The sequence below is a fragment of the Syngnathus floridae genome, chromosome 8, assembly GCF_059516105.1.
Source record: "Syngnathus floridae isolate MCC-2025c chromosome 8, RoL_Sflo_1.0, whole genome shotgun sequence".
In the NCBI taxonomy this organism is placed as follows: Eukaryota; Metazoa; Chordata; class Actinopteri; order Syngnathiformes; family Syngnathidae; genus Syngnathus; species Syngnathus floridae.
Window position 1 is genome coordinate 6,807,425 of NC_142420.1, and position 24,723 is coordinate 6,832,147.

The following is a 24,723-nucleotide window of genomic DNA, read 5'->3' on the forward strand; positions in this document are numbered from 1 at the left end:
CGTTCCTTCTCCCCGGTCAGCCTCCTTCACGGGCCGGACCGTGCGCTCCTCTGTTGAGGTGTGAAGGAGCGAGAGGAGCAGGGCGAAATAAAGGATGCATGCAAAAGCGGGATTTCTGGGGATAACTCGGGAACACTGATGGACTTTTTTCTCCAGTCTTCACATTTTCTCTCGTAACCTCTCTCAGGGCCTGCGTGACCTTTGCGACTATCAACTCAACACTCACTTTGGGGGACTTTTTGGAGCTCGTGGACACCATAGTCGAGGACCATGCTCGCCCTCTGGTTGGTTCTACTCCCGTGCCTGGGCCTGGTGCCCGTGGCCCGGGCCGAGAAGGGTCTGGAGTTCCCGCAGTACGACGGGAAAGACCGCGTTCTCGACATCAACGATAAGAACTACAAGAAGGCCTTAAAGCAGTACGACATGCTATGCTTGTTTTACCACGAGCCCCTGGCAGACAACAAGGAGCAGCAGAAACAACATCAGATGACGGAGCTGGTGCTGGAGGTGAGCATGATGAAAGATACGGTTCATTTAAAGAAAATGAAATATCACACTTACATTTTATTCATGCAATTTGTCATTTTGCCATTATTCATCAAATGCATCGCTCATCAATCGACCTCCATGTATGGTCTTTAGAATGGGGTTGCTTATCATGCAACAATTGAAAAATTCAAACTGAAATATAGTATGTCTGCACAATTATTCATTTTCAAGTACACACTGACACCTGAAGGCCACACTCCATCAGGAGGAGGGAGTCACATTGCAAGAAGGTTCAATGCCACCACTAGATGCCACCATGATCGTGAGCTTTAATTGTTTTACAATGCAAGAGCTCACTAGAAAACCTTTGGGAAGGCTCAATAATAATAGTATCGATAATATTTGTGATTTAATTCCATTTTAATAAAATTCTAGTTCTGTGACTTTTAAGAGTTCACACACTTGGCATTTTATTTTAATTTAGTTGAACTTTTCTTTATTTGACGTTCTATTTGAATCACAATTACCTATAATGACTGTTCAAAAAGGCCTCCATTAAATAATTGCATCTTTTTTAAGAGATGATCTTTTCAAATATATATCTATGTTCCCGATTCAAGATCATTCTCCGCACAGTGAAGTCAATTTCTTTTTGAAGCATACACTGCTGGAAACAATGTGCACACTGCATCTCAAGTTACACACAGTCCCGACCTCCTGCTTAAAGTTGACGTTAATCGCATGCCAGCAATGCACACTTGATATTTTGATATTCGCTAGTGTTCTTGACTGGTATATTCAACTATATTGAAAAAGTCCGTTTTGGCCTAAAACAGTCACTTCATTTGGATAAACTCCAACAAACATCACAAAAGCAAATTTTGTTGAATTTCCCAACTAAAATGAATAAGGAGAGCTTAAAGTCAGTTATTATTTTTACAGTGTACACATTGTATAGTTCCCTCATGAGTAGTACGCTGATGTCGAATAAATAAGGGACAGAAATGCAAGTCTACTGAACGTATCTCCATTTGTGATCCAAATGCATTGTGATCCAAATATAAATCACCGTGTCGTAGCGAGAGCGTTTACTTCGGAACAACTGCCTCACTCATACTTTTGTGCTATTTTTAGAACAATCTAGCTAATTATGTAACTATGTCTCTGTGCCCTCCAGGGTATAACAATCTACATCTTCCCACTTAGTGGCTGCACCAAAGCAATAACACATGACTGGTTTTCTAATTCATCACATGCAATTTATTTTTTGTTTTTTTGCAGCTCGTGGCTCAAGTCATGGAAGAGAAAGACATCGGCTTTGGAATGGTCGACTCCCAAAAAGATGCCAAGGTGTCGAAGAAACTAGGCGAGTGTAGTCAACGAGTGATGAGGATGATTTTATCAATATGATGCAACTGCAGTATGTTGTTGTCTATTGATTTTGTATTAAATTGAAATATCAAGAATATGGAAGGCCATTTTAAATAATTCAACTTAAGTGAACATAATCTTACTTTATATAATTTCAAAAAAATGATGTATTTTTTGTGAATTTTTTTGTATGTGAGCAAGTCATTTATCAGTATTTAATTAGATTTTATTTGATTTCTTTTTGTTTGATTTAATTTCCGTCTGCTACGTCAGGCCTGGAGGAGGAAGGCAGCGTGTACGTGTTCAAAGCCGATCGTGTGATTGAATTTGACGGCTGGCTCTCAGCCAACACCCTGGTGGAGTTCTTGCTGGATGTGAGTTCAACCACTCATGAACCCTAATTTCAAACTTTAACTTGAAATCCTATCACCAGCTTGAAGCCCCACCCAAACTTGAAATAATCCTTTGAAACCCTCACCCTGACTGAACCTTGACACCCCGATTCCAAACCCATTCCCCCAAAATGTTTTCCTTTTCTGCAGCTATTGGAGGAGCCCGTGGAAGTGATCGACAACGCTCTGGAGCTGAGGGCCTTTGACAGGATGGAGGAGGACATCCGTGTCATTGGTTACTTCAAGGACGAAGATTCAGAGCGTAAGTGTCAAGAACGAAAATATCTCATTTTAGATTTTGATAAACAAGCGAAGTTTTTGTTGTGTTGTTGTTGTTCGAGCTCAATTTTAATCAGCTCAAACGCCGATTTAAAAACAACAATAGTATAACATGCAAGATTAGCTAGTAACTGTACAACAGCCATAACTTTGACGCCATCTTGTGGCATCTTTAAGCAATTACAAAAAATAAAATACTGTATTCTGTCAAAACACAATTTATATTTTGGGCCTACAGTAATTTATGGGGGAAAAGCCTTTTAAATATAAATGATTGACATTTATGGAAATATTTTTCTTTGATGGAAAGGGTGGGTGTGTGTGGGGGGGGTCTCATCCACTTACAACCCCTTACGCTATAGTGTCCTGGTGCCTCTGTGTCTACTATCTGCTTTTAATTGAAGAAATACAGTGCTACTTCATCAGTGCAATTTTGCCCCTTCATCTCAGTGGATTTGCGGCTCCATTTATATCCTGTCTGAACAACGCAGCTGCTGTCACATCCGTGACCCATAGCGCACCATGTGTGGGAGCGAAAAGCGCGGCTCAAAGTTCATCTATTTCCAACCAGGCGACGTGCAAATGTCATGTATGTGATGGAGCAGAGGTGGCGAGATAACGTTCTTGCATCTTTAGATTACGACGCCTTCAAGGAAGCCGCTGAGCAGTTTCAACCCTACATCAGGTTCTTTGCCACCTTTGACAAATCTGTGAGTGAGCAAGCAAGCATTCCATCACCTACGTTGTTTCCCCGAAGCCACATGTGTTTTTGTATTTCTCACTGCAGGTGGCCAAGGAGCTCACCCTGAAGTTGAACGAGGTTGACTTCTACGAGCCCTTCATGGAGGAGCCCGTCACCATTCCGGGAAAACCTCTCTCCGAGGATGATCTAGTCGACTTCATAAATGAGAACAGACGGTAAACAAAGTAGAAACAGGAAGTGCTTTCAAAGATGTGACCTACCATGTGTTCAGCTTAGTCAAAACACTACAAGGATCAAGAAATATAGCACAAGCAAAGCATAGCATAGCACAAAAGTGCTACCATTTATGATAAAGTGGTAAAACAAAAACAATACATGGTAGATCCAAATATAACGCACTCATTCAACTACTTCTAATTCCTTCAATGTCCTTTTGGTTGTGTTGTATCATTACTCAGTGTCGTTTACGTATCTTCAGGCCAACTCTGAGAAAGCTGCGTGCAGAGGACATGTTTGAGACCTGGGTAAGCCTCGATGAAAAACAAATTTAGCAACAGCTTGTTACAATGCCACATTCATCCCTGCTTTTTCTGGACACGTCTGGTTTGTTTTTAGGAGGACGACATCGAGGGCATCCACATTGTGGCGTTTGCAGAGGAGGAGGACCCAGGTAAGTGAGACCTTGCTATTGTCTGAAACACCGATCATCTCCTTCAGCATAGTTGTCACCCTCAAAACCCTTGGTCCATTATGATCGGACAATTATTAGAGGTACATGTATTCAGAGTGTTTGGGTACAAAGCAATACAGAGGCCAGAGAATGACAGAGAGATGCCCCTCCTGGCCACCCTTTAGCTCCGGCCCTGCATACATGCAAATACTCTTAGTTCAAGAAAGGCTTTGCCTGTATTTGTGTGGGGTGGTGGACAGGTAAAAGCAAATGGCTTTGTTCATAAAGAATAAAGTGAAAACTCCACCAACCACCTTCATTTGTTCCCTTATTATACAAATTATAAGGAGCTCTCAGAGGGCAACATGTTTGACTCCTCTGCCCTACAGTAACAAAATATTGAGAAACATTCCAGCATTTGTTGCATAATGCAGAGAGATTTAATGATTTGCAGCCATTACTATTAAAAGAACTCAAAGGACTTCCTGTTTGGACAAACAGGGAGAAAATGCAGATGTTCATCATTATGGCAGATTTCCCCTTGAGCCTGCTAGTTTTCCTAGAAGTCGTATATTCGAATAAAAAAACTAGTGCATTGTGGTTTTCCAATGAGAACCACGAGTTTCCAAATCTTCTATTTCTGTTTATCTGAAAAAGAAAAAAAAACTTGCTGATTATGTTTGTCGTTCCTCTCAGATGGTTTCGAGTTCTTAGAGATCCTGAAAGAGGTGGCCCGGGACAACACACATGTTCAAGAGCTCAGCATTGTGTGGATTGACCCTGATGACTTTCCGCTGGTGAGCGTTCATACATTTTTCATGCCAACAATAATTGGAAGATCATTTCAATCAATCACTTGAATGTCTCTAGTTGATCCCCTACTGGGAGAAGACCTTCAAGGTGGATCTGTTCAGACCGCAGATTGGAGTCGTCAACGTTACAGATGTAAGTCCATGATGTGTCGTGTGTGTGTGTGTGTCTGTGTGTAGTATGTGACATTATCACATAACATATGCGTCTGTGTGACTGTGCAGGCCGACAGCGTGTGGTTGCTAATGGAAGAAGAGGAGGATTTGCCCACGGCTCAGGAGCTGGAAGACTGGATCGAAGAGGTCCTCTCGGGAAAAGTCAACACAGAAGATGATGACGACGATGACGACGACGATGATGATGATGACGACGATGATGATGACGACGATGATGATGATGACGACGACGATGAGTAATACGCATCTTTGAACACGAATAATCTCATAACCCCAACCAACATCAGCAATTCTGCTTCAGAACATGCGAACAGTTGCTGTTTTTATTAAGCATACATGGATCTTCAATACAGTAAATTGACTAGGTGGAGGTTTAGTGATTGACGATTCACATATAGCCTACATCACATTGATCAAAACAATCCCATCTGTTCATAAAAGCACAGAAAAACAAATTAACATGTTTTACCTCCATCTGCACTCACTGGTAATAAACCAAACTGGGTGCTTCATGAGTATTTGTCATTTTTCTGCATTTTTGTTACCTCAATATTTTCATATTTACTCATATATTATACACACATGTTTCAGAAATTCTGCCATTGAAAACACTATGCTCATTTTTCATTGACTGTCGCACAGGTATTAATGTAACAATACATTATGCAATATTGAATATGCAGCAAATTGAGGCCTCCGCTCAGACGCCATTCCTTAATTAATTAGAAAAATGATTCAAAAAATTGAATGCTTGAAAAATCGGTAAAAATGCTTTTTATTTAGCTTATTTTTTTTTAACAAATGCATTTCGGACACAGATTCTGTGACGTTCTGTTCAGTAGTACAAAAGAGGCATCAAACGCATAACACAAACTTACAGTACACTTATACACAGTTTGCGATAAATGTTTCAGTCAAGACAAAGTATGTAGAGTCATCAACATTAGAAATCACTAAACTACAGTGACAACAGTACGTAACAGTGAAATGACAATATTCAATTTAAAAATACAAATTTGACCCTCGCAAATTTGTCGTTTTGACATGTGCAGTTTGTCAAAATGGTCAATAGGTGGCAGCAATGAGATGCTCATGCTGACTACAACCAAACACCACACAATTAAATTAAATCATATGCCTTCTTTTAAAATAAAAATAAAAACGGTCCCTGTAATTATTTAATATTCATATGTAATTTGTAAAGTCTCATGCTGCCGAGAAGTGCTGGAATACTTTTAGATATAAAATGTTATTATAAAACAGCATAGTACACACAGAAATGTGAAACATCGACTGTGGTGGTTACAGTGGTTGTCGTATACAAATTCACAATCTTTGCCTGCACAAAGCTAAATAAAAAAAAGTTAAAATCCAAGCAATCCACCATTTTGATATAAAAAGTATGCAGGGAATAATGCACATTCACATATAAATACTGTACATACTGTATACCAACAGCTAATTCAAAACTAGCAGTTGGGTTTTTGTGATTTTTCCAGACACACGTTTGGCAAATGTCTCCCATAAAAACACATTTTTGCATCCTAAAAACTTAGTCACACATTCGTCTCCATGCAAACACAACAATGAGTCTTTTTCATAGTGCATACAGGATGTCAAGATAAAAAAATCCAGGTAACTTCCTGTCAAATTATGTAAGCAAAAGATGGGAAAAAAAACTGCCTTTTTGAAAAGGTAAATGCAGAAATTGTAAGAGTGCTGTAGGTCCAGAGGAGCAGCCGGCCGTTACACCGAAGTTTCCGACTGGAGCAGAAGCACGAACTTGTGCGATTTGGGGTCGACGTACTCCTCACTCACTTGGATGTACGGGATGCTCTTGACGGTGATGGCCAGATTGAAGTCGAGGCACCTTAGCACAAAGTCGCTGCCGTCCTTGACGCCGCTTGTTACGGACGCCTCGCTCACCAGCGTCCACTGATCGGCCATCCAGCGCTCGGGGCCGTACTGCAGGGTGGGGCCAGGGGACAGGTACGTCTCCAGGAAGGCCTGACATCATGGAACCAAGTAAAACATACTTGTACATTATTTGTCATATTTTAAAACAATGGTCTCAAGATGTCAGAGGTGATTAAAACCCATCCTACCTTGGGGCTCATGTTATTGATGAGACAGAAGGCCAGGTGCTTCTGGATGCTCTCCATGCTGTGACACTGCTGCCTCCTAGTGGTACGGAGGTACTTCTGCAGTGCGCGGGCCATTGAGGGGAAAATAGCCAGAGCCGCTTCCCGCACATCCATGATGTCTGAAGGGGTGGCCTGCTCGTCTTCCTTCTTCATGCGCCTCACGTGCGTGAAAGCCTCTTCCACCGCCACCACCAACCTGACCAAGGGCGTAAGAATTTGGATTACAGTGTCGCCTATGAGTTTCATTTGTTCTGTAACCTTGGAAAATAGCACTCTATTGAAACATAATAATATTGAATTAAACATTTCGCACATCAAGATTTAACCCAATTAACTCGGTTAAATGTGTTGCTCCTGCTGGTGCGCCCACCTTGGCCACTAGGGGCAGTACAATGCAGTCTCCTTTTTAGGAGAGGATGACAGTGTTTGTCTACAAGTGTTGCACCACTGTTTTTGTTCAAATATCCATTGCGTAAAGCAGGGATGGTCAAATTTAAATGTAGTTTAAAGCATGAGTGAGGACACTATAAAATGTTTTTTTCCTATGGTCTTCCTATATTTTTCACCTATGGTTCTGGAATATATTGAAAGGGACGTCACCGTGTTTCATGACTGAAGTCCACAAGGTAATGGCGTCCTTGAGTTACCTGGCTTTCCGTTTGCGTACTCGTCTCTCGTAGTCGGCCTCCTCGTAGTACAGCTCATTATGGGCGCTATCTTTACGTTTGGCAGCGGCAGCGATCATGGCCTGGGACTGGTTTCCATTAGCAGGCTGCGCCCCCGCCGCACTCCCTGGAGCTGCGCTCAAAAACAAGAGTGAGGACAAGAGCTGAATTGATGATATCACCTTGAGCCTGAGGAAGTGAGCTCTCACAGATTAATGGACTGTGGCTCCATGTGGAGAACAAAGGGTGGAGTGGAAAGACTCAGGAGAGTGTCGACCTTCACACGGATACATTCATTTGAAAACATTTAATATTTAATAACCTTGTTCAACATAAAGATTTGGCGAGTGTAGACTGCAATTTTTCTTGGCCAACATTAGTCTCTGTCACTAAAAGTCAAACAGAGAATTAATATCAATTTAGAATGAAAAATAGAGGTACAATATAATTAAAAAAAATAATTAAATGCAACTCATGAAAGTTGGCGTGTCCTTTGAATTTTTAACTGAACATTACAGCATCTTGCATAACATTATAAATTATTATAAATTATTAAATATCATAGGGTTCTAGCAATTTATATTAAAATATTTTGATGCATGTTAAATATATTCGTAGTAGAAAAAACAGTTCAATTTATTTGTAGGGGATAAAAAGAAATCAGATTATTCTCCTAATGTATTAGGAATATATATTTAATTAAAATTCATTTACATGTATTTATTTCAGGAATGAATTTAGCTGTATATTCAATTGCTAAATCACTTAATTGACCAGGAATGTAAAAGGATGAATTGCTAATGTATATGTATGAGCCATTTTTGTCCTCTCGCGTTTTCATTTTGCGTTGATGTAATTTACTTCCATGCCACTAGAGAGACTCTCATGCATTGCTATTCATTGGACTGGGAAGCATATAAAACCCGTGGTGACCTTGAACATGGCAGGGATTGACAGGAAGCCAATAGTTATTTTGGGTACCTTCATGAGTTATTTGCCGTGTTTCAGAGACAAACCTGCATGTCCTTTTTTTTTTTTCTTCACAAAATCTCATCAATGCTGGCCAACGCTCTATTGAGGTATGGTGCGCTGTTTTTTTTTTTTTTTTTTGAATGGCAATAGTTTATTGGTGTGTGCACACATTTACCAAAACCCAATGCATTGGTAAGATTTATGTGCGTCTAAAAAAAGAGACGAGTTTGTGGAACACTGCAAACGCTGGTGCATCTAAAAATAACTTTCATCGGTTGATATAAACTCTCGTGGGTAACTGTTTTTCTTTCTTATTTTTTTTTCTTTTTGTGTTTGCGGGCTTCATTGCCAAGCCAATTTACCTTTCGTGGCCATAATGACTGAAGAGGCAGACCACCAAAAAGTCACATACAGAGGCTTTAGTCAATTCAGTATATTTAAATACAATATATACATTTAAACACTAGATTGCAAAGAGGAAAAGGCCTCCTTTGATGCAGAAATCTTTTTAAGGCGATGCAGATGAAACATTCATGATGCTGTGCTTCATCCAACATTAAGACAGTTCTGTGACTTTGCAGCTTTGCACATGATCTCATGCAGTAGAGCAAGTGGAGCTCATCATCATGAGGATGATAAGTACACCAGCATGTTGGGGGGGGGGAGGTAAAAGGTGTTGGGGGGGCTATAGACTAAGATCTGAATCATTAACCTGATTTGCATGTGTGTGAAAGCATATTCGAGCAGGTGAGAAAGAGGGTAAATGAAAAAAAAAAGGTAAAAAAGGAAGCTGGAGTGAGTGTATGTGAGGAATGAGCGCTTCTCTGATGAATTATTTAAGGATTCAAATCCCACCACCCCCTAGAGGCATTTCTGCTGAAAGGGGGGGAGGGCCGACGAGGACGTGACTCTTGGATACGAACATCACGAAAACCTTGTGCATTTGTGGAGTGATAGCCAACAGTGCAACATTTTCAAGTGCAACTTCGGGTGTGACTAAGAAGGATTGTTTGAAGCCCATGCCGATATTTGGTGAATTGAAATTTAAATAACCGAATAATCGGCCAATTCTTTTAATACAATGAATAAAATAACTTCTATATTTTCCTCTTTAGCTTACAACAATAAATGTATGAATTACGGGCAAGAGTATATCTTTGTCTTGCGTTGCAATATGTTATTGTATATTAAAAAAAGATTATTTAAAAAGAGCTGATATTGGCCGATTAATCAATTTATTTCTGGCTTCCTGTGATTTTTAAAGTGCTTTGCAAGGGAAAGGCAAATTTCCACAGTGCCGTACTTACTCTCCCGCAGCAATCTTCTCAGCCTGCTTCTCAAAGCTGCTCAGTGGACAAGGAGAGCACAAGATCACAACTCGAAATTGGACTTGTGTTTCAAACTTTGTGTTTAGAACCTCTGCCTTAGTTCTCAGGTTAAGGCTTTCAAAAAAAAAAAAAATTAGTGTTGCTCCGACGTGAGATCTTCCACAGTATGACGTAACCACAAGAACCAACCGGAGCGAATCAAATGCACAACTTCTCTATTATGCTTGAGCTGTGCCTGCCTACCGTCAACGTTGTAGACTTTTAATCCAGCCAGGTGCTTGGCGGCACGATGCTTGGAGGCCGAGAGGAGCGCCGGGTTGTGGAGCGGGAAATCTCGGTAGTAATACTCCAAAACGGTGAGGGCTGCATTCTGAATGCTGCGTGACACAAAAGTGACACAGGCACTGGTGATTCACACCATAAAAACGTAATGACCTCCGTCAATGATACTACCCAGCTATTTGTGACTTTTAATGCTTTCATTAGCCTTGGACTCACCTTTGAACCACTTCATGAAGCATTGAAGACTTAAAAGTGACCGTATGTAAGAAAGAAATACGAATATCAATACCTTTACTCGTATTATATCTCATGCCCTCTTTTGTTGTCGACCACTCATGACGTATCCACACACTCCATCAGATGAGACCAAAATCTGACAGCATCCAATTCCCTCTAGAATATCCCGCTTGAGGCAAACTAGAGACTGACTGACTCTGTTATGCCACTTTTCATCTCTCTGGGATGGGCCTAAAATTACACACTACATTGGCAAAGGCCTTTATGCCTTGTATTAAATGAAACAAAATGGAGTTGATTGTGAAGTGTGCAGTATGTGATGACCTGGCTCATGTCATTTCTATTCTAAATTGCATTATAATGGAGTTTCTATGTACCTGAGTTGCCCAATGTTATAGTGACGCGTTTCTCCGTCGGTGGATCGAATGACGCACACGCTGTAGCAAGGTCGGAGGTGGCGGAGTTCCAGCAGGACCACCGCCAGGTAGTGGACAAAAAGTTGGGAGTCCACCAAGGACACGGCAAACTGGACCACACCGTGATAGTCCTCATCCTGTATTGGAGCACACCAATCACTGCAGTTTGATATACTGAGTTATCTATAATTCTTCATCCAATGTGAAAAATGACTAATATTAAAGAAGCAAGATGCACATACCAGAAGGAGAAGCATATTGCGCTCACCTGTGCCTCGAGGATCCTGACACCGTAGAAGAGCCAGTAGGACATGGTGAGCAGTAGGGTGAGTGTGGTGAGGAAGGCCCGGCACGCGCACACTCTGGGCAGGCTCGCGCGAGCTGGCCGGAGAAACAGTGCCCAGATGGCCGTGAGGAGCATGAGGAGCTTGAAGGAGAGGGACAGGAAGAGACCCTCGCAGGCGGCGCCGCAAGGCTGCAGTCTTTCGGGCCACATTATTACAGGCAAGAGCAGGAAGACCAGCGGGGTGACCAGAACCAGCAGACCCACACACAGGCCCACAGCTAAGGGGAGGTAACGGCGGAAGTTTCGGGTCCGGTCCTGGATGCCTTTGCCCAAGCCCACCACTTCCTCCTGGGAAATGCTCAGCTCGGAGGTGCCGGTCACTGCCGTGGTGGTTTCCCCCCAGTTGTCATCCTAGAAGTGAGTGACACATCTCCATTTGAGTATTTTCAACATTATTGGGAAATTCTGTGATATTAGTATGAGTAAGAAATTTGCCCCAAAAAACAGTGACAGATCATTTTGAAGCTTCAAGGCTCTTTGTAAACATCTTTCGCTTACCCCTCAAGTCACAAAATGTCGAAATCCAAATTATTAATAGTGAATTTTATTTTTTTGTGGGGTTCATTCTTAATGAGAAGTCTTCAAACATGCTTTGATGTAGATTTAATGTAGGGCGACATGCACACAGGAGAACTCACACGCCGACATAACGTACACAAAATGGATCAACTCTTCCCTCAGCCGTCATAACATATTAGAGTCACACTTCTTCGTTGTCTTCGTCTTCTCTGCACCACAAACACTTTGACTCATTCTAATTAACTATTCGCCGTCACCTCAGTGTGAAGAAGCACTGCATAATTCTCCCAACACAGCACGGGATAAAAAAAAAAAAAAATCAAGATATGATTACAAGGGTGTCAATTTTGAGTTTGGACTATGAGAGCAATGTGAATTGTTGGATGAAAGTCTTCCCACCATTTAGGTCCCTGCTTAATGATTTCCTCTATGGTGCAGAAAATGGGGGGGCAGGGAAAAACTGTGATTTCATGCGTGAATGTGAAGGTCGAGTACGGCATGCATGTCTCTTTTAATGCTCATTTCATTTGGTGAATGGGCCAGACAGTGAATATTTGCACTTGAGTCTTTGCTGTACTCATCACAAATCATATAATTAATACCACAAACTTAGCAATATCCGACTGGAGCAATTAATGCGGTAGCATTCCTCAACCAAAATATTTGCGCAAATAAGCGTTCATGTGACCAGCTGCTAAACAATAACCCTCTGACTGAGCTAATACGCTTCTGCCATTAACTCTCCGAGGACTAATCCTCAAGATTATCACTGCACTAATCAGGACGCCGGGTCGCTAGGTCAATGCAAAGAGTGGACGGAAAGGCTTTAGGAAGGAATTACTGCAGTGTCAGGCCCAGTCAAATAGTTGCATACATTTACAAACACAAGCCATAAGCCTCACTGGTGACCTTGGAGGTTAACACGGTATCAGTCACCTGACAGACCTTCTATGGTTGATGTACACTTTGTTGTTATGACATGGCGAGCTAATACGTGAGGAGCTCCAAAATAAAAAAAAGAAATTGTGTTTTAAAAGCAAACATAATGCAATTCATAAAGACCATACAGTCACAACATAATTCAATAAAATATAAAGAATTAAACACACATTATTTTGGGGCTTCAATTCAGTAGATACAGTGCTGCTCCTTGTGGCCTGCCTTGGCCATCTGGAGACAATACATCAAGAAACAATGTTTTATCCAAGCCCTGCATCCTAATAGTTTATACAAGATATACAAATAAGCATCAGAATCCCTGGTCAGAAAGAGATGTCTCAGTTTAGTTGCAGCCAGGAAACCCAATCTAATGCCCTCTGGCATCAAGTCACAACATCCAAGGCTCATAAAGCAGCAAGAGACTCATGTCAGTGACACGCATGTGAACATGGCGGGTTAGTCCTATCAGCTTTCTTCAAAGTGCCAGAAACTGATGTAAGGCAATAAGAATGTGTCATTCCCTCTCCTTACTCTAATGTGAAGAAAGGGTAAAAAACCTGCCGAAGGTGATGGAAGGCCTGCGAGCGCAGATTACCTTACATTGCAGACAAAGGACGGAAGCTACGAGCTGGCTATGGCTGCGAGTCACATGACATCCTGGAATGTGTGTTTTGTTTTGGAGGAGGCAGGAGAAGAAAAAATAGGTAGAGTTTGGGAATTCTTCACAAAGTCTGGATGGATATTTATTTTTCCAATTATTATCTCTGGTATGCCTGCACTATTCTGTTTTTGTTTGTATACAGTGATAGCCCAACAATGCTTCTCTCTATATATTCTTCTAGCAACAATAATCCTTCTGTGACACTATTGTATATGTTGCTGAAATGTTATACTGGGATTAAGCATTGCGATTAAAACTCACATGCACACCTTGATGCACTTTTGTCAGATACGTACCTGGCCCTCTTCGCCAGGATCCGCCCCCGGCGAGGGCTCTCCCGGCAGCGGCTCGCCGTTGTGCACCGGAGAATCCTGGGAGGACGTCTCCGGGGGATTGATGATGACCGACCTCTCGGAGCGGCTGCTGTCTTTGCTCCCGCAGGCCTTGTGACGCTCGCGGCCTCGCTCGCTGGACGGAAAAGATGGCATGAGGTAAAGAGAACGTCATAGCGCTCACTTGTCAGGACACTGAACACGATCGAATGAGATCCAGAGTTGCATCAAGGATTCAGAAAATCATTTAAAAAAAAATAGTAGATTATGCAAATGTATTCATTTCATCTTGCAAGGCGAACGACAGATTAAACTCAAATAGTTCTCTCGTTTGGAACCCAGACCGAACGCATCAGTGATTAGAGCAGCCGGACCCAAAATCACATGACTGCCTGTCTACCCGCCTTCCCGCCCTTGATTAGCTCATCAAAGTTACCAGTAGGCTCAATAAACATCAGAACTGTCAGGGAAACTCACCCGTGTCGGTTTGACCTCCCCGAGCGGCTGGAGTAGCCCGAGTGGGTCGACTCTGTGTCCATTCCTGTTGCGTTCACGGGGTCACGTTCTCTTTATGGAGGAAAGGGGGGGGGGCGGTTGGCGGTGGTCCTCGCGGGGACCGAGGAGGTTGCTATGGAAACAGGCCCTCAAAAGGCCTCAGGAATCCACAGCGACTGACTACAATCTTGTCCAACTTCTTTGGCAACCGCAGTGACCTGAAACACAGACACACCCGAACACACCAGCAGTAGCATCAACACGAGTTACAATAAGAACAAGATACATTTGCACAACAACGTTTCGCTGAGGTTCAAGTGTGCAGTTAATGACACTCATGTTTTATTCATCTCATGCGGACACACAAGTCATTTCCAATGATCTGTCCAGACTCCAGTCTGTCCTTTCCATTTGCGTGCACGCTGATACCCCGCTGCTCGGCCATCCACGACCGTTCATTACGCTGTCGCTCCGCCGTTGTCATGGCAACTGCCCATCTATCACCATTACGAGCCCCGTCTTGAATGCAGGAGATTATTCTCCATACAAATTTTTCAAAGTGCATGTTATCGCAGTTTGGAGATGTTCCTTCCCATTAAGTAGCTGTCTTATTTTGCTTCCAATCAAAATGATTCAACTAATCATTGTGTAACCGCAGACTCATCAACAGTAGAGGCTCAGGATTTTATGGTGCCAAGGCATCAAGATCCATCATTTAACCAACATCTTAATAAAACCAGTATCATGTTGCATTAGTGTTGGCTCATCTTCAGAAAAGTGCTGAGCCATATTTGGTTATGACCTAAGGCTTGGTGATGTCATTTTCAGTCGATAGCAAATGTCAAAATGGCCGCCCCTTCAGATGGATGAAAACAGTTTGATATTGCCTGTTTAGTTAATTTTCCACAAATTAAAATAAAAGCGCATCATAAATCTTGCCATTTCATCATTACATCTAGTGTCTACATCTCATCTGCGTTGACATCTGGAGCGTCCACAGTTACCGTGGCAACGCCGGAGGTACAGGGCCCCAATTAAGCAATAACAATCAATCAGACTGAGAGATCGACTTGCATGTACGCATGCGAGCGGGGGTTGAATGTGTCACAGTGCGCACAATGGCCTCACATCACACGCGGCAGCCGTAAACTCAGATGAATAAGATGTTGATTCGATTAAAATCTGTTAAATCCCCCTCCCGGCTACTGACCTCTGGGCGAGAGAAAGCGGAATGTGGGCCAAGGCAAGAGGTGGCGCCGAACCAGGCCATGCGGAAAAAATGGCCGCCACAGGGAAAGAAAAACTATCGCTTACAACCTGACAGATTAATATTTACAATAGCGTCACGTGGGACTCCTGATCCACTTCCCTGTCTCTGAATATCAAATCTCTCTGGGAAAATCCCCCCTAAAATTCTAGTTTCCCTTTGAGACATTTACAGCATGCTGTCCGGTGATGCATGAGTGCGGATGCTTGCGGTCGAGTGCGCCGGGAAGAGAGTGAGCAGCAAGAAAGTGACACTAATGTAAAACAAACACTCATTATTGCGTTTATTTAGCGGTTGAGGAGCGACCGTCATCACGCATGAGCACATCCACTCATCAGACGGCCTATCAAAAGACAAAATGCACATTATTTGTGTACTATTATGTGCAACAAGGTCCAGATTTGTAAGGCCCCATTTCTCTGAGCAGTTATTTAGTGGATACATTTGATTTAGACAGCAATCATTTCCCGATAACTATATTTAACAATTAGCATTCCAATGTTAGCATGAAATGTATGGTGGTGTGTATAACAGAGAAAAAAAAAAAAACACATTTGGCCTCCAAACAGTACCAAGTGAAAGTCAGAGTGAGGTTTGGAATGTGAGATTTCATGAATGTAACTCCGGCACCTTAAATGACCCGGATCAGCCTCACACTTCATCACATGCTGAGGCCTGGTTGCCATGGCACCTGTACACCCCCCCCCCCCCCCCACCCTAAGCCGTTATACTTATGAGCCGTCTGTCCTCCTTCCTGTAGCTTTATTATAACTACGTTAGAAATCTTCAACATATAACATGCCCCATACGTTACCTATCGTGGTAGCTGGAAAAAAATATTTACATAAAACAAATTTATTTTAATATTAAAATAAAAATTAATGCACCGTTTGAAATTTGGTATTAATTTAATCCTTTACCTAATTATTTATAAATAACTACAAAATTGTTGACTTTCTAAGAATAAATGCTTTTTTGAAAACTAATATTATTTCTTATTTTACTATTTATCCTAAATCAACTAATAATGAATGGAAAATTAAAAAGAATGGCCATCACTAAGTAAGAACTGACTATACCAAAGTCACATCAGTGAGCCAGAGTTACATACTTTAGCCTAGTTCTTCTAAAAAAAATAAATAAAAAAATAACACTGTATCCAAATATTACTCTTCATGTTGAAAAGAGAAATACATTTGAGGTATTTAAAGAATTTTGGGCACATAAGATGGCATCATGCCGATTATGAGAAACATTATGCAATGTTAAGTAGGGCAACGTTTAATGTATTTCCCTTAAGAAACCTTAGTCAAATGGAGTTGATGGAATCAAGACATAGATGTTTTAAAATAATTTCAATACCAGTACATCGCATAGGGCGGGTGAGGGGAGTGAGAGGTGATTGCATGGGGGAGGTTCTATTCTCCACTACACTACACCAGCGCGCACAATAGTCCACTCTTCATTAACACCTGCAATACAAATCCCGTCAAGAGGGCAGATCACAGTGATCCGATTGACCGCCCTGATCAATAACCGACGCGTGGAGCATGGCATGCATGCGTGGTGCATTCAGGCCGTGTAAAGCAAGGCTCCATCCAGCTGTGCACAGCGGTGCAGACGGAGGAGGCACCCTGCCCTTTTCTTTTAGCCAGTGATGGGCTGCATCGGATCCTGAGTTATAATCTTAAAACGCTGTTTTTGTCGATTTCAAATAGCCTTTTGCAAGGTGTCACGTGATCGGAGTCCTAATTTCACGCGCGTTATCGTGTCGCAGGTAAAAAGCCAACCGTGGCCGCGTTCAACTTGAATGGATCACGAACGCCTCGCGCGGATTATATGAATCATTAATTGATGGAATGAGAGGAGGAAAAAATAACCCTACCTTTCCTCCTCATCGTTCCTTCCCCGAAGAGGTGAAGTCTCTTGCCTCACTCGAGCCCGGCCATTGTGCTGACAGAAGCGCAAGGCACCATGGAAGAAGCTACTCTCTCACACACGCTCATACACACACACGCACACACGCGCGCGGTGAAATCAATTAGTGTGACATAGCTTTCTGCCGCTAGAGGGCGCCCTTTTAAAGCGGTATGTCCTTTCAGGACAATAGTGAGAAGATTCACAAATAGCAAAAAAACCAAAACAAATATGCAGATTAAAAATTAAAGGGAAATAAAATCATATGAGAAAATAAATCGTGCCATTGTGAGTGTTGTGCCATTCTGACACCCATTCAATGGAATTTGTTGAGACCAATTGCAACTGTTTACATAATTATATATATTTTTAATAGTATATGCTGATGTTAAAATAGAATTTCAGAAAATTTGCGTAAAACCAATTGGGGTCTTGATCTGGAAAAAGTGATCGTATATCATAAATACAACAATTTCACCTTAGATATTTTTAGTTGAACCATTTTAACCCATACAGGACGGAATAGTTAAACTTAATGACCCCTTGAATGGCCTTCATAACCTCCTCTGTCCCATTAGCGGCCAGCTCTGATGTGGTAGCATGCTGAGGCCAGCCTACCTTGTGTACAGTGTGTAGACAAAGTGTGTCATGTTACTCCTGCTGCTGCAGCTGCTGCTATGAACATAAAGAATGCCCCCACCCCCCAGGCCACATCACACAGAAGAGATGCACATAATGAAGGCGCATGAGGAAAACCATATAATGCCCAAGACTAATGGAGAAGGTCATCAGTGAGTTCATATCCACAGCCTGATCCTCACATTAAAAACATAACTGGAAGTTAAGGATTCTCTCCCCTAATCAAGTGTATAATTTCATCACCATGACAGATAAAATTTAGTGAGTTTTTTTGTGTGGCTTTTGACTCATTTGAGTGCATGTACATCTGTGTTAGTGTCTCCAGAGAGAAGCTATAGATGGATATGGTGGTCATCTGGAGAAACACCTGCCACCTCTCTGTAGGGAACCTCCCCGCCATATAATATGAGGAATTATTTGACAGAAGCACTCAATGGAGTGCAATAAATTACACGGGCTGCTAATAAGCTGCATTAAAAAAAAAAGGAACCCAGATGCTCTGGATTTGACATGACACTTCCTCACTGTAGGGAGACATACACTACAGTGAAGACTTCATTTTTGGAAACAAAAATGATTTCCACCACTTTCTGCTCCATGTCCAATTTTTAACCCTATCATATTATCAATCCTTAATTGCTTCTAATGTGGGCAGTTTCTGAATGATAGGATTTGGCTGCTATACGATGCATTCTCAAACCCGCCACTAGAGGGTACTAGAACTGCAAAAAAATAAATAAATAAAGTGGACCTTTGTTAAAACACATTGTTAAGGAGGTACGGTGTTTCCAGGTGTTTCAAAGTTCAGAGATGCTGAAGTTAAAGAACATTGGTACTCTGTCTCCAATGGTTTATTTACCGTGGCCCCAAACAACTCAAAGAACAAACAAACACACACACACACATTCACACCCGCACAAATGAACACTGTCCTTTAGAAATGTGCAATTAACTACTAGATCAACCTGCTCATCAGGTTACTTCATAGTTGTCGTTCATTAGTGCAGTGACAGCAGGAGATCGCCACGATCCAAATGATGTCCTTAAAGGTTTGGAAGTATGTACTCAGCATTGTCATCCTGTTCGGAATCATTTCCCTGCTGTACAACATTGCCATTGGCAAGGTAAGAGAAGTTTGTTACGTTTGTTCTCAGATGTTCTCCTAGGTTTACAGGTGTCTAACATTTGTGAGTCTACCTCTCTTGAAAGAAAACAAAAGATCAGGTGTGACGGAACAGACAGGACAAACAAAAGTGTCACAGTCTTTATTGAGTGAGATGGATATGGGGAAGTGGATAGCTAACATGCATATAGGGGACCTTGATTTTTTTATTGAATTACTTTCAATGAAATATAATTGATTATTGCCTAATTAGAACACAGCAACAACAAGGAATTATTAGAATTTAGGTAAGTGAGAATAAAACAATAATATTGCAATGCACAATTTAATAATGACTCAAGAAAGTCTATTGAATCAATTATATTTTCAGGAATAATTTCCTCTTAAAGATGATTGCCAACATCATGAGATGTTTTTCAACATCACATTTTATGTATTCTGTATTTGTATTTTTTTTGTAGTACTAGCAACAATACATTTGCACTGCAAAAAGTTACATTTATGCCTTACAATGATCTGTGTTTGTAAATTATTTGCCCACATAGTTATCATTCATTCAACCAGACAGAGCAGAACCATACCAAACAGCGATAACATACTTGTCAGACTGGAAAATTGTGTAGGTGGAAGGTCAGCTATTCAATTGCTTGATGGCATGATAGCTAACTGCACTTGTGTCGTGGTGTGAGGAATGGATGATCCATAATTAGAATATAACATAGTATGCATCTCTTGTCATTTCTTCAGAACTGGAACTACAACACAGTGTCAGTACTAGACGAGGTCCAGACCTGGAATCGGTCATCAAGTCTGTCTGAAAGGCTCCTGACATTTCAAAACTATCACATCTACTGTCCCCATCTGGCCAAGCCATTGTCACTTGAGGATGAAGTGGAGGAACGCAAACTGTTAAACTCCATCATTTGGCCCCAGCTGCCTTCTGGTTCTGCACCACCCAGCTTGTTCCAGACGAGTGACCCGACCCACAGCCGGTTTACAATCGTAACCTCCAAAATCAAGCCCAGTTGGTATGTGGGAGACCAGCTGGAAGTACAAATCCAACTGCGTGACTTCAAGGGCCAACCCAAGCGTTACGGTGGCGATTTGCTGTTGGCCCGGTTGCACTCCCCAAAATACGAGGCGGGTGTGGCCGGGCAGGTCCTGGACCATGAAAACGGACTGTATACCGTTCGATTCCCGCTGCTGTGGGAGGGCTCGGCTCAGGTTGACGTTATGATGGTCCACTCGAGTGAAGCCATCGCCGTGTTGCGGCGGCTAAGGGATCACCGGCTCGATCGAGTGCGCTTCACCAGCACCTTTCGCCAAGGTGATCAATCTGAGAAGATGATGTGCCACATATGTCTGCCGCCAGAACTGGGGCCAATATGTAACTACACCGACGTTCGCACCGGTGAACCGTGGTATTGCTACAAGCCCAAAATGCTCAGCTGTGACACCAGATACAACCATGCCATGGGAGGATACGCCAGAGACCTCCTCACCGATGAGGAAACTTTGCTCTTTCAAAGGTATGAATAAGTGAGTGACATCAGCTATTCCAAAGGTGTTTCAAACAGAACAAGCTACTGAAAGACATTCGGGTATTCCTATTAGAACTTGCTTCCATCCCTGTGCAAGCTTTTGTTCTAAAGCTATTTGGAAAAAGACAAAATGGGAAAACCAGTAGAGAAAGTCATAACCTGCCTTGCGTGCTTACCTGATGCATTATCTTTTTGTTTTTTCTCTCTCGCAACCATTTTAATCGACTTCTTTGACATCAGTGGCAAGAATGTCAAAGTTCCCATCCATGCTTCCACAATAGATACCATCAACGTGCTGCCTTCCAGCAAAGGTACTGCGAACCTTCCAACTGACACCGCTGCCTTTTATTTTTTAATTCACATCATTGTGTTGGTCATCAATGTAGACAAAGGCATTCAAAAACCGGATCCCGTGAAGCTAGCAACTTCTGGGTACTACTACCAGGGCTCGTGGAGGCCACTGGGCGGCGGCGTCCCCATGGGCCAGTTCAACGACGCATCTGCCATCACTCAGTGTTTGACGAGCAAGTCAGTCTACTTGTATGGCGACTCCACTATGCGTCAGTGGTACGAGTATTTTAGCAGTATGCTTCCAGGTAAGCTCTTCGTACAGTCGCAATATCGGAATTGACCTTCAGTATGAAAATAGCCCGATTTAGTCTTTCAACTCTGTTGAGGTTTAAAGCACATACAGATGATCCTGCAACCCGGGCATTTATTGTCTTCTCCCCTGCAGACCTGAAAAAATTTTACCTGGGGAAACCTATAAAGTTGGGGCCCTTTTTAGCGGTGGACACCAAGCACAAGATACTGCTCTGGTACCGCATCCACGGCCCCCCTATGCGCACTCAGTGGGTCACGAGCAACGACTTGCGCTACATCGCTAACGAGCTGGACGACCTGACCGGCAGTGGCGACACAGTGGTGGCGCTCAGCATCTGGGCTCACTTCACTACTTTGCCCGTGGAGGTGTACATAAACCGTCTCCGGGATATCCGCAAGGCGGTGGTGCGACTCCTGAACCGGGCACCGGGGACGCTGGTGGTGATCCGAACAGCCAACCCTCAGTCTCTGGAGCAAGATGTCAGCCTGTACAACAGCGACTGGTCTTCACTGCAGCAGGACATGGTGCTGCGCGCCATGTTCAAGGGTCTCAACGTTCGGTTTGTGGACGCTTGGCAGATGGTCGTGGCGCACCACGAACCTCATAATCTGCACCCTCCTAGGCCCATTGTCAAGACCATGGTAGACAGGATGTTGTCCTACATTTGCCCTCATCGGTCCAGCAACAATGTCGGGATTTAAGAAATGAAGAATGTAAAAAATATTAGGTCTTCACTTCAAACGTGGAGTAAAAATATCAAGTTGTAACCGAAGGAGTATTAATAAAAAACAAAAGTTCATTGAGATTTTTTTAATTTTGCAAATTAAATTTGGCAAATTTATCGCAACAGATTTGATTTTTTTAATCAGTTTTGTTCTCTCTCTCTCTCTCTCTCTCTCTCTCTCTCTCTCTCTCTCTCTCTCTCTCTCTCTCTCTCTCTCTCTCTCTCTCTCTCTCTCTCTCTCTCTCTCTCTGTTGCAGGAAAGGTAAGTTACACCTTGTTGGCTGTAGGGAGAGCCATTTAGCTAAAATAAACTTTTGTCACCTCGTGCAAAGAATTGATTTGGACAAGTAAACCAGTCATTATTTCCACTTGCAGCTGTGTTGCACCCACTTACATTTGTTATTGAACCACCCATGCGTGTTTTCCACTTGCAGGCCAAGCAGACGATTGACTTTGGATGCTGACAATGAAACTTGAGTGTTTCTCTAAGTGCGGCTTGCAGTCACAGTTCAGCGCATATCGTTTCATCACTCTGAGGCCTGCAACAGATTTTGGCAGTTCGAGTCTCACAAGGCTGACAAACATGTAAGAGCTTGATATACTGCACGTGGAACGCAAAGCGCGACAGGAAGTGGATGGAAATACACCCAATTACATTTTCTGTTGAAATACAGCAGTTAAGGGCCACGACTGAGTACATGAAGATTTGTATGTTTGGAGTAAGACATCAGACCAGAACAGCAGTAAAAAAAAATCATGGGAAAATAAATATGCATGAAAAATTACACCTTAATTTTGTAAAATGCATATTATCTAAACAAAAATGATAAAATATTATTAAACACATTTTTTTTGGCACCAAAATGCCACTAGATAGCGCCAAAGCAATATTTTTGAATGACACAGAACTTGGGGCAGAGCACAAGCTTCCTTTACCCATCAAGAACTCTTTAAAGCTAGGTCAAAATCACAATCGGCTCTTCATCAGCGTTATTAATGTTTTGTAAAGGCAAACTTAGACATTCAAGTATTTTTCTGTACTGACTCTCATAATGTGCAAGTGTACTTAATGTTTGTGAACATTTTCCATGACTCACATGGCTATTAGCCGGTGTCTCCAATAGGAATCAGTGCTGTCTGAAAGGTCACAGCAAAGGTCACAAATCGTAACACTTTGTTTACATGTGCTCTTTCCAGTGACATTTATCTAGTAAAGATTGCTGTTTGCATGCTTTAAAACTAAGTATGTTTAGTCACCCTATACACAAAAGGCAAAACACATGAGTCACCGTGGCATCAGTGCAGGAACACCAGCTGTAAAAAGGCCCCTCCACCAACACCCTCTTTTTTCAGTGGCACTGAAGGCTCATGATATTAGCATCGTAAACCAGAGTAAAAAAAAAATAAAACAAAAGTAAGAATAATATCTACAAAAGAATTGCTAATTTTGCATTTCCATTCTTCAATTTAAATTATTTCTTAGTCCAATGTAGCTTTTGGTAAATTGGTATGAGTACATAAATCAGAGAATAAACTGAGATGACATCATTAAACTCAGCATCATCTAGATTTGAAAAATACAAAAACTGGTTCATGAATCAAATTTGAAGCTTCATTTTTCCATCCTTTTATAGTACTTGTATAGCTCAATGAACATGTGAAGTTTCCAACGGCCACAAGATGTCCCGAGAGAAAAAAAATCATCTTCTCCCAGAAACTAAGCCTGAAGTATTAAGGGAAAACTCCTTTTCTACATGATCGCCTACAAGCTGCGGTTGCATGCCACAGATCCCCTTCAGGCGAGTCTCCCGTGTGTCTTTCATGTTGTACAGTATGACACAATAAGTGTAAAACATACCAGCGAGGATACAAACAAAACCCATGTGGTGAAAGATTAGCTCAGAGCAAAACACGTGATCCCATGCCATCCACAAAATGTTGTTAAAACATCAAATCACAAACAGCACATTTGTTGTAAATGTTAAACAGAGCAGCCAATGCTTTGACGGCTTCCCATCATGCCCTCCTTGACAACTCTTGGCGCACTTGCATAAAGGTTGCATGCTAATATGAAGCAGACACACAGTTGCTGCAGGATAGATGGCACATGCGAGGGATTTGACTTCCAGATGTGTGCCAGCTCGTGTTAGCCTTTGATGAGCTTGCCTTTTTTGCTTTGTGAGCGCCCTCCAACTTAGTTCACTTAGAATGGCAAAAGAGAATCAGCTCTTGCCTTGGGCTTCATATGGTTTGAATATGTCCAGGAAGAAAAAAAACACACACAAAACTACAATTAATAATCAACACTGGACGAGAACAGGAAATATAGGCATGCATTTAATCATGGAAATATTCATACATTTTGTTGTTGTATGCTAGCAGTCACTCAACAAGCAGCTTTTGAAAAGTCATTTTGTTTTGTCTTCTGATTGGTAGATGGTATTATTTGCTGATTACAGCACCTGTGGGAACCAATTAGTCTTGCAGTATATAAAGCCTTCACAGTTGATGTTGCCCACTTTAGTTGTTCTTCACACTCACTGGGAGCTTTGTGACAGCTGACCTCAGAAATGGGTAAGTTGGGGTCTGGTTGGTTTATGTTTGCTTTTAATGATCTCAATGGCAAGTGATGGCAATTTGCTTATAGTGCTAATTAGGGTTTTCCTTTTGCTTTTATTTCGC

General features: G+C 42.1%; 4 protein-coding genes across 10 annotated transcripts in view; 3 read left to right on the forward strand and 1 right to left on the reverse strand.

Annotated features, from left to right (window-relative positions):
- casq2 (calsequestrin 2) lies at window positions 1-5,405 on the forward strand. Its single transcript, XM_088383006.1, has 11 exons — window positions 1-507; window positions 1,771-1,855; window positions 2,134-2,234; window positions 2,403-2,514; window positions 3,168-3,241; window positions 3,319-3,449; window positions 3,713-3,758; window positions 3,850-3,904; window positions 4,601-4,701; window positions 4,775-4,849; window positions 4,939-5,405. The coding sequence occupies exons 1-11, from the start codon at window positions 271-273 to the stop codon at window positions 5,128-5,130; spliced, it is 1,209 nt and encodes a 402-aa protein (XP_088239132.1). The 5' UTR covers window positions 1-270; the 3' UTR covers window positions 5,131-5,405.
- A 243-nt stretch (window positions 5,406-5,648) lies between these two features.
- LOC148394264 (vang-like protein 1) lies at window positions 5,649-17,508 on the reverse strand. 2 transcript variants are annotated; one of them, XM_088383003.1, is made up of 10 exons: window positions 17,379-17,508; window positions 14,209-14,444; window positions 13,696-13,867; window positions 11,203-11,631; window positions 10,896-11,071; window positions 10,243-10,376; window positions 9,979-10,014; window positions 7,682-7,832; window positions 6,996-7,230; window positions 5,649-6,897 (listed from the first exon to the last, which is right to left on the reverse strand). In XM_088383003.1, exons 2-10 carry the CDS (start codon window positions 14,268-14,270, stop codon window positions 6,637-6,639), a joined length of 1,656 nt encoding a protein of 551 aa, XP_088239129.1. In that variant the 5' UTR covers window positions 14,271-14,444; window positions 17,379-17,508; the 3' UTR covers window positions 5,649-6,636. The 2 variants fall into 2 exon arrangements, with proteins under 2 accessions (XP_088239129.1, XP_088239130.1); XM_088383004.1 differs by lacking the exon at window positions 9,979-10,014.
- Window positions 17,509-18,971: 1,463 nt separating this feature from the next.
- Window positions 18,972-22,168, forward strand: LOC148394265 (NXPE family member 3-like). Its single transcript, XM_088383002.1, has 5 exons — window positions 18,972-19,173; window positions 19,920-20,701; window positions 20,954-21,024; window positions 21,100-21,309; window positions 21,450-22,168. Exons 1-5 carry the CDS (start codon window positions 19,084-19,086, stop codon window positions 22,016-22,018), a joined length of 1,722 nt encoding a protein of 573 aa, XP_088239128.1. The 5' UTR covers window positions 18,972-19,083; the 3' UTR covers window positions 22,019-22,168.
- Window positions 22,169-24,156: 1,988 nt separating this feature from the next.
- ackr3a (atypical chemokine receptor 3a) overlaps window positions 24,157-24,723 on the forward strand; it is a 32,708-nt gene continuing 32,141 nt past the window's right edge. Inside the window, exon 1 of one of the 6 annotated variants that reach the window (XR_015859847.1) lies at window positions 24,157-24,615. The gene's annotated coding sequence lies outside the window, so the exon portion shown is untranslated. The remainder of the gene's footprint in view (window positions 24,616-24,723) is intronic. The other 5 variants (XM_088383007.1, XM_088383008.1, XR_015859848.1 and 2 more) reach the window with 5 other exon arrangements.

What these genes read in the sequence shown, in the direction of transcription:
- casq2 (XM_088383006.1), top strand. Translation starts at nt 271, where the DNA reads ATGCTCGCCCTCTGGTTGGTTCTACTCCCGTGCCTGGGCCTGGTGCCC. An exon ending in TGGTGGAGTTCTTGCTGGAT is followed by an intron (nt 2,235 to 2,402) that starts GTGAGTTCAACC and finishes CCTTTTCTGCAG; the next exon opens with CTATTGGAGGAGCCCGTGGA. An exon ending in CAAGGACGAAGATTCAGAGC is followed by an intron (nt 2,515 to 3,167) that starts GTAAGTGTCAAG and finishes TTGCATCTTTAG; the next exon opens with ATTACGACGCCTTCAAGGAA.
- LOC148394264 (XM_088383003.1), bottom strand. Translation starts at nt 14,270, where the DNA reads ATGGACACAGAGTCGACCCACTCGGGCTACTCCAGCCGCTCGGGGAGG. An exon ending in TCAGGATCCTCGAGGCACAG is followed by an intron (nt 11,072 to 11,202) that starts GTGAGCGCAATA and finishes GCTCCAATACAG; the next exon opens with GATGAGGACTATCACGGTGT. An exon ending in AAAAGTCTACAACGTTGACG is followed by an intron (nt 10,015 to 10,242) that starts GTAGGCAGGCAC and finishes TCCACTGAGCAG; the next exon opens with CTTTGAGAAGCAGGCTGAGA.
- LOC148394265 (XM_088383002.1), top strand. Translation starts at nt 19,084, where the DNA reads ATGATGTCCTTAAAGGTTTGGAAGTATGTACTCAGCATTGTCATCCTG. An exon ending in CGTGCTGCCTTCCAGCAAAG is followed by an intron (nt 21,025 to 21,099) that starts GTACTGCGAACC and finishes TCATCAATGTAG; the next exon opens with ACAAAGGCATTCAAAAACCG. An exon ending in TTTTAGCAGTATGCTTCCAG is followed by an intron (nt 21,310 to 21,449) that starts GTAAGCTCTTCG and finishes TCTCCCCTGCAG; the next exon opens with ACCTGAAAAAATTTTACCTG.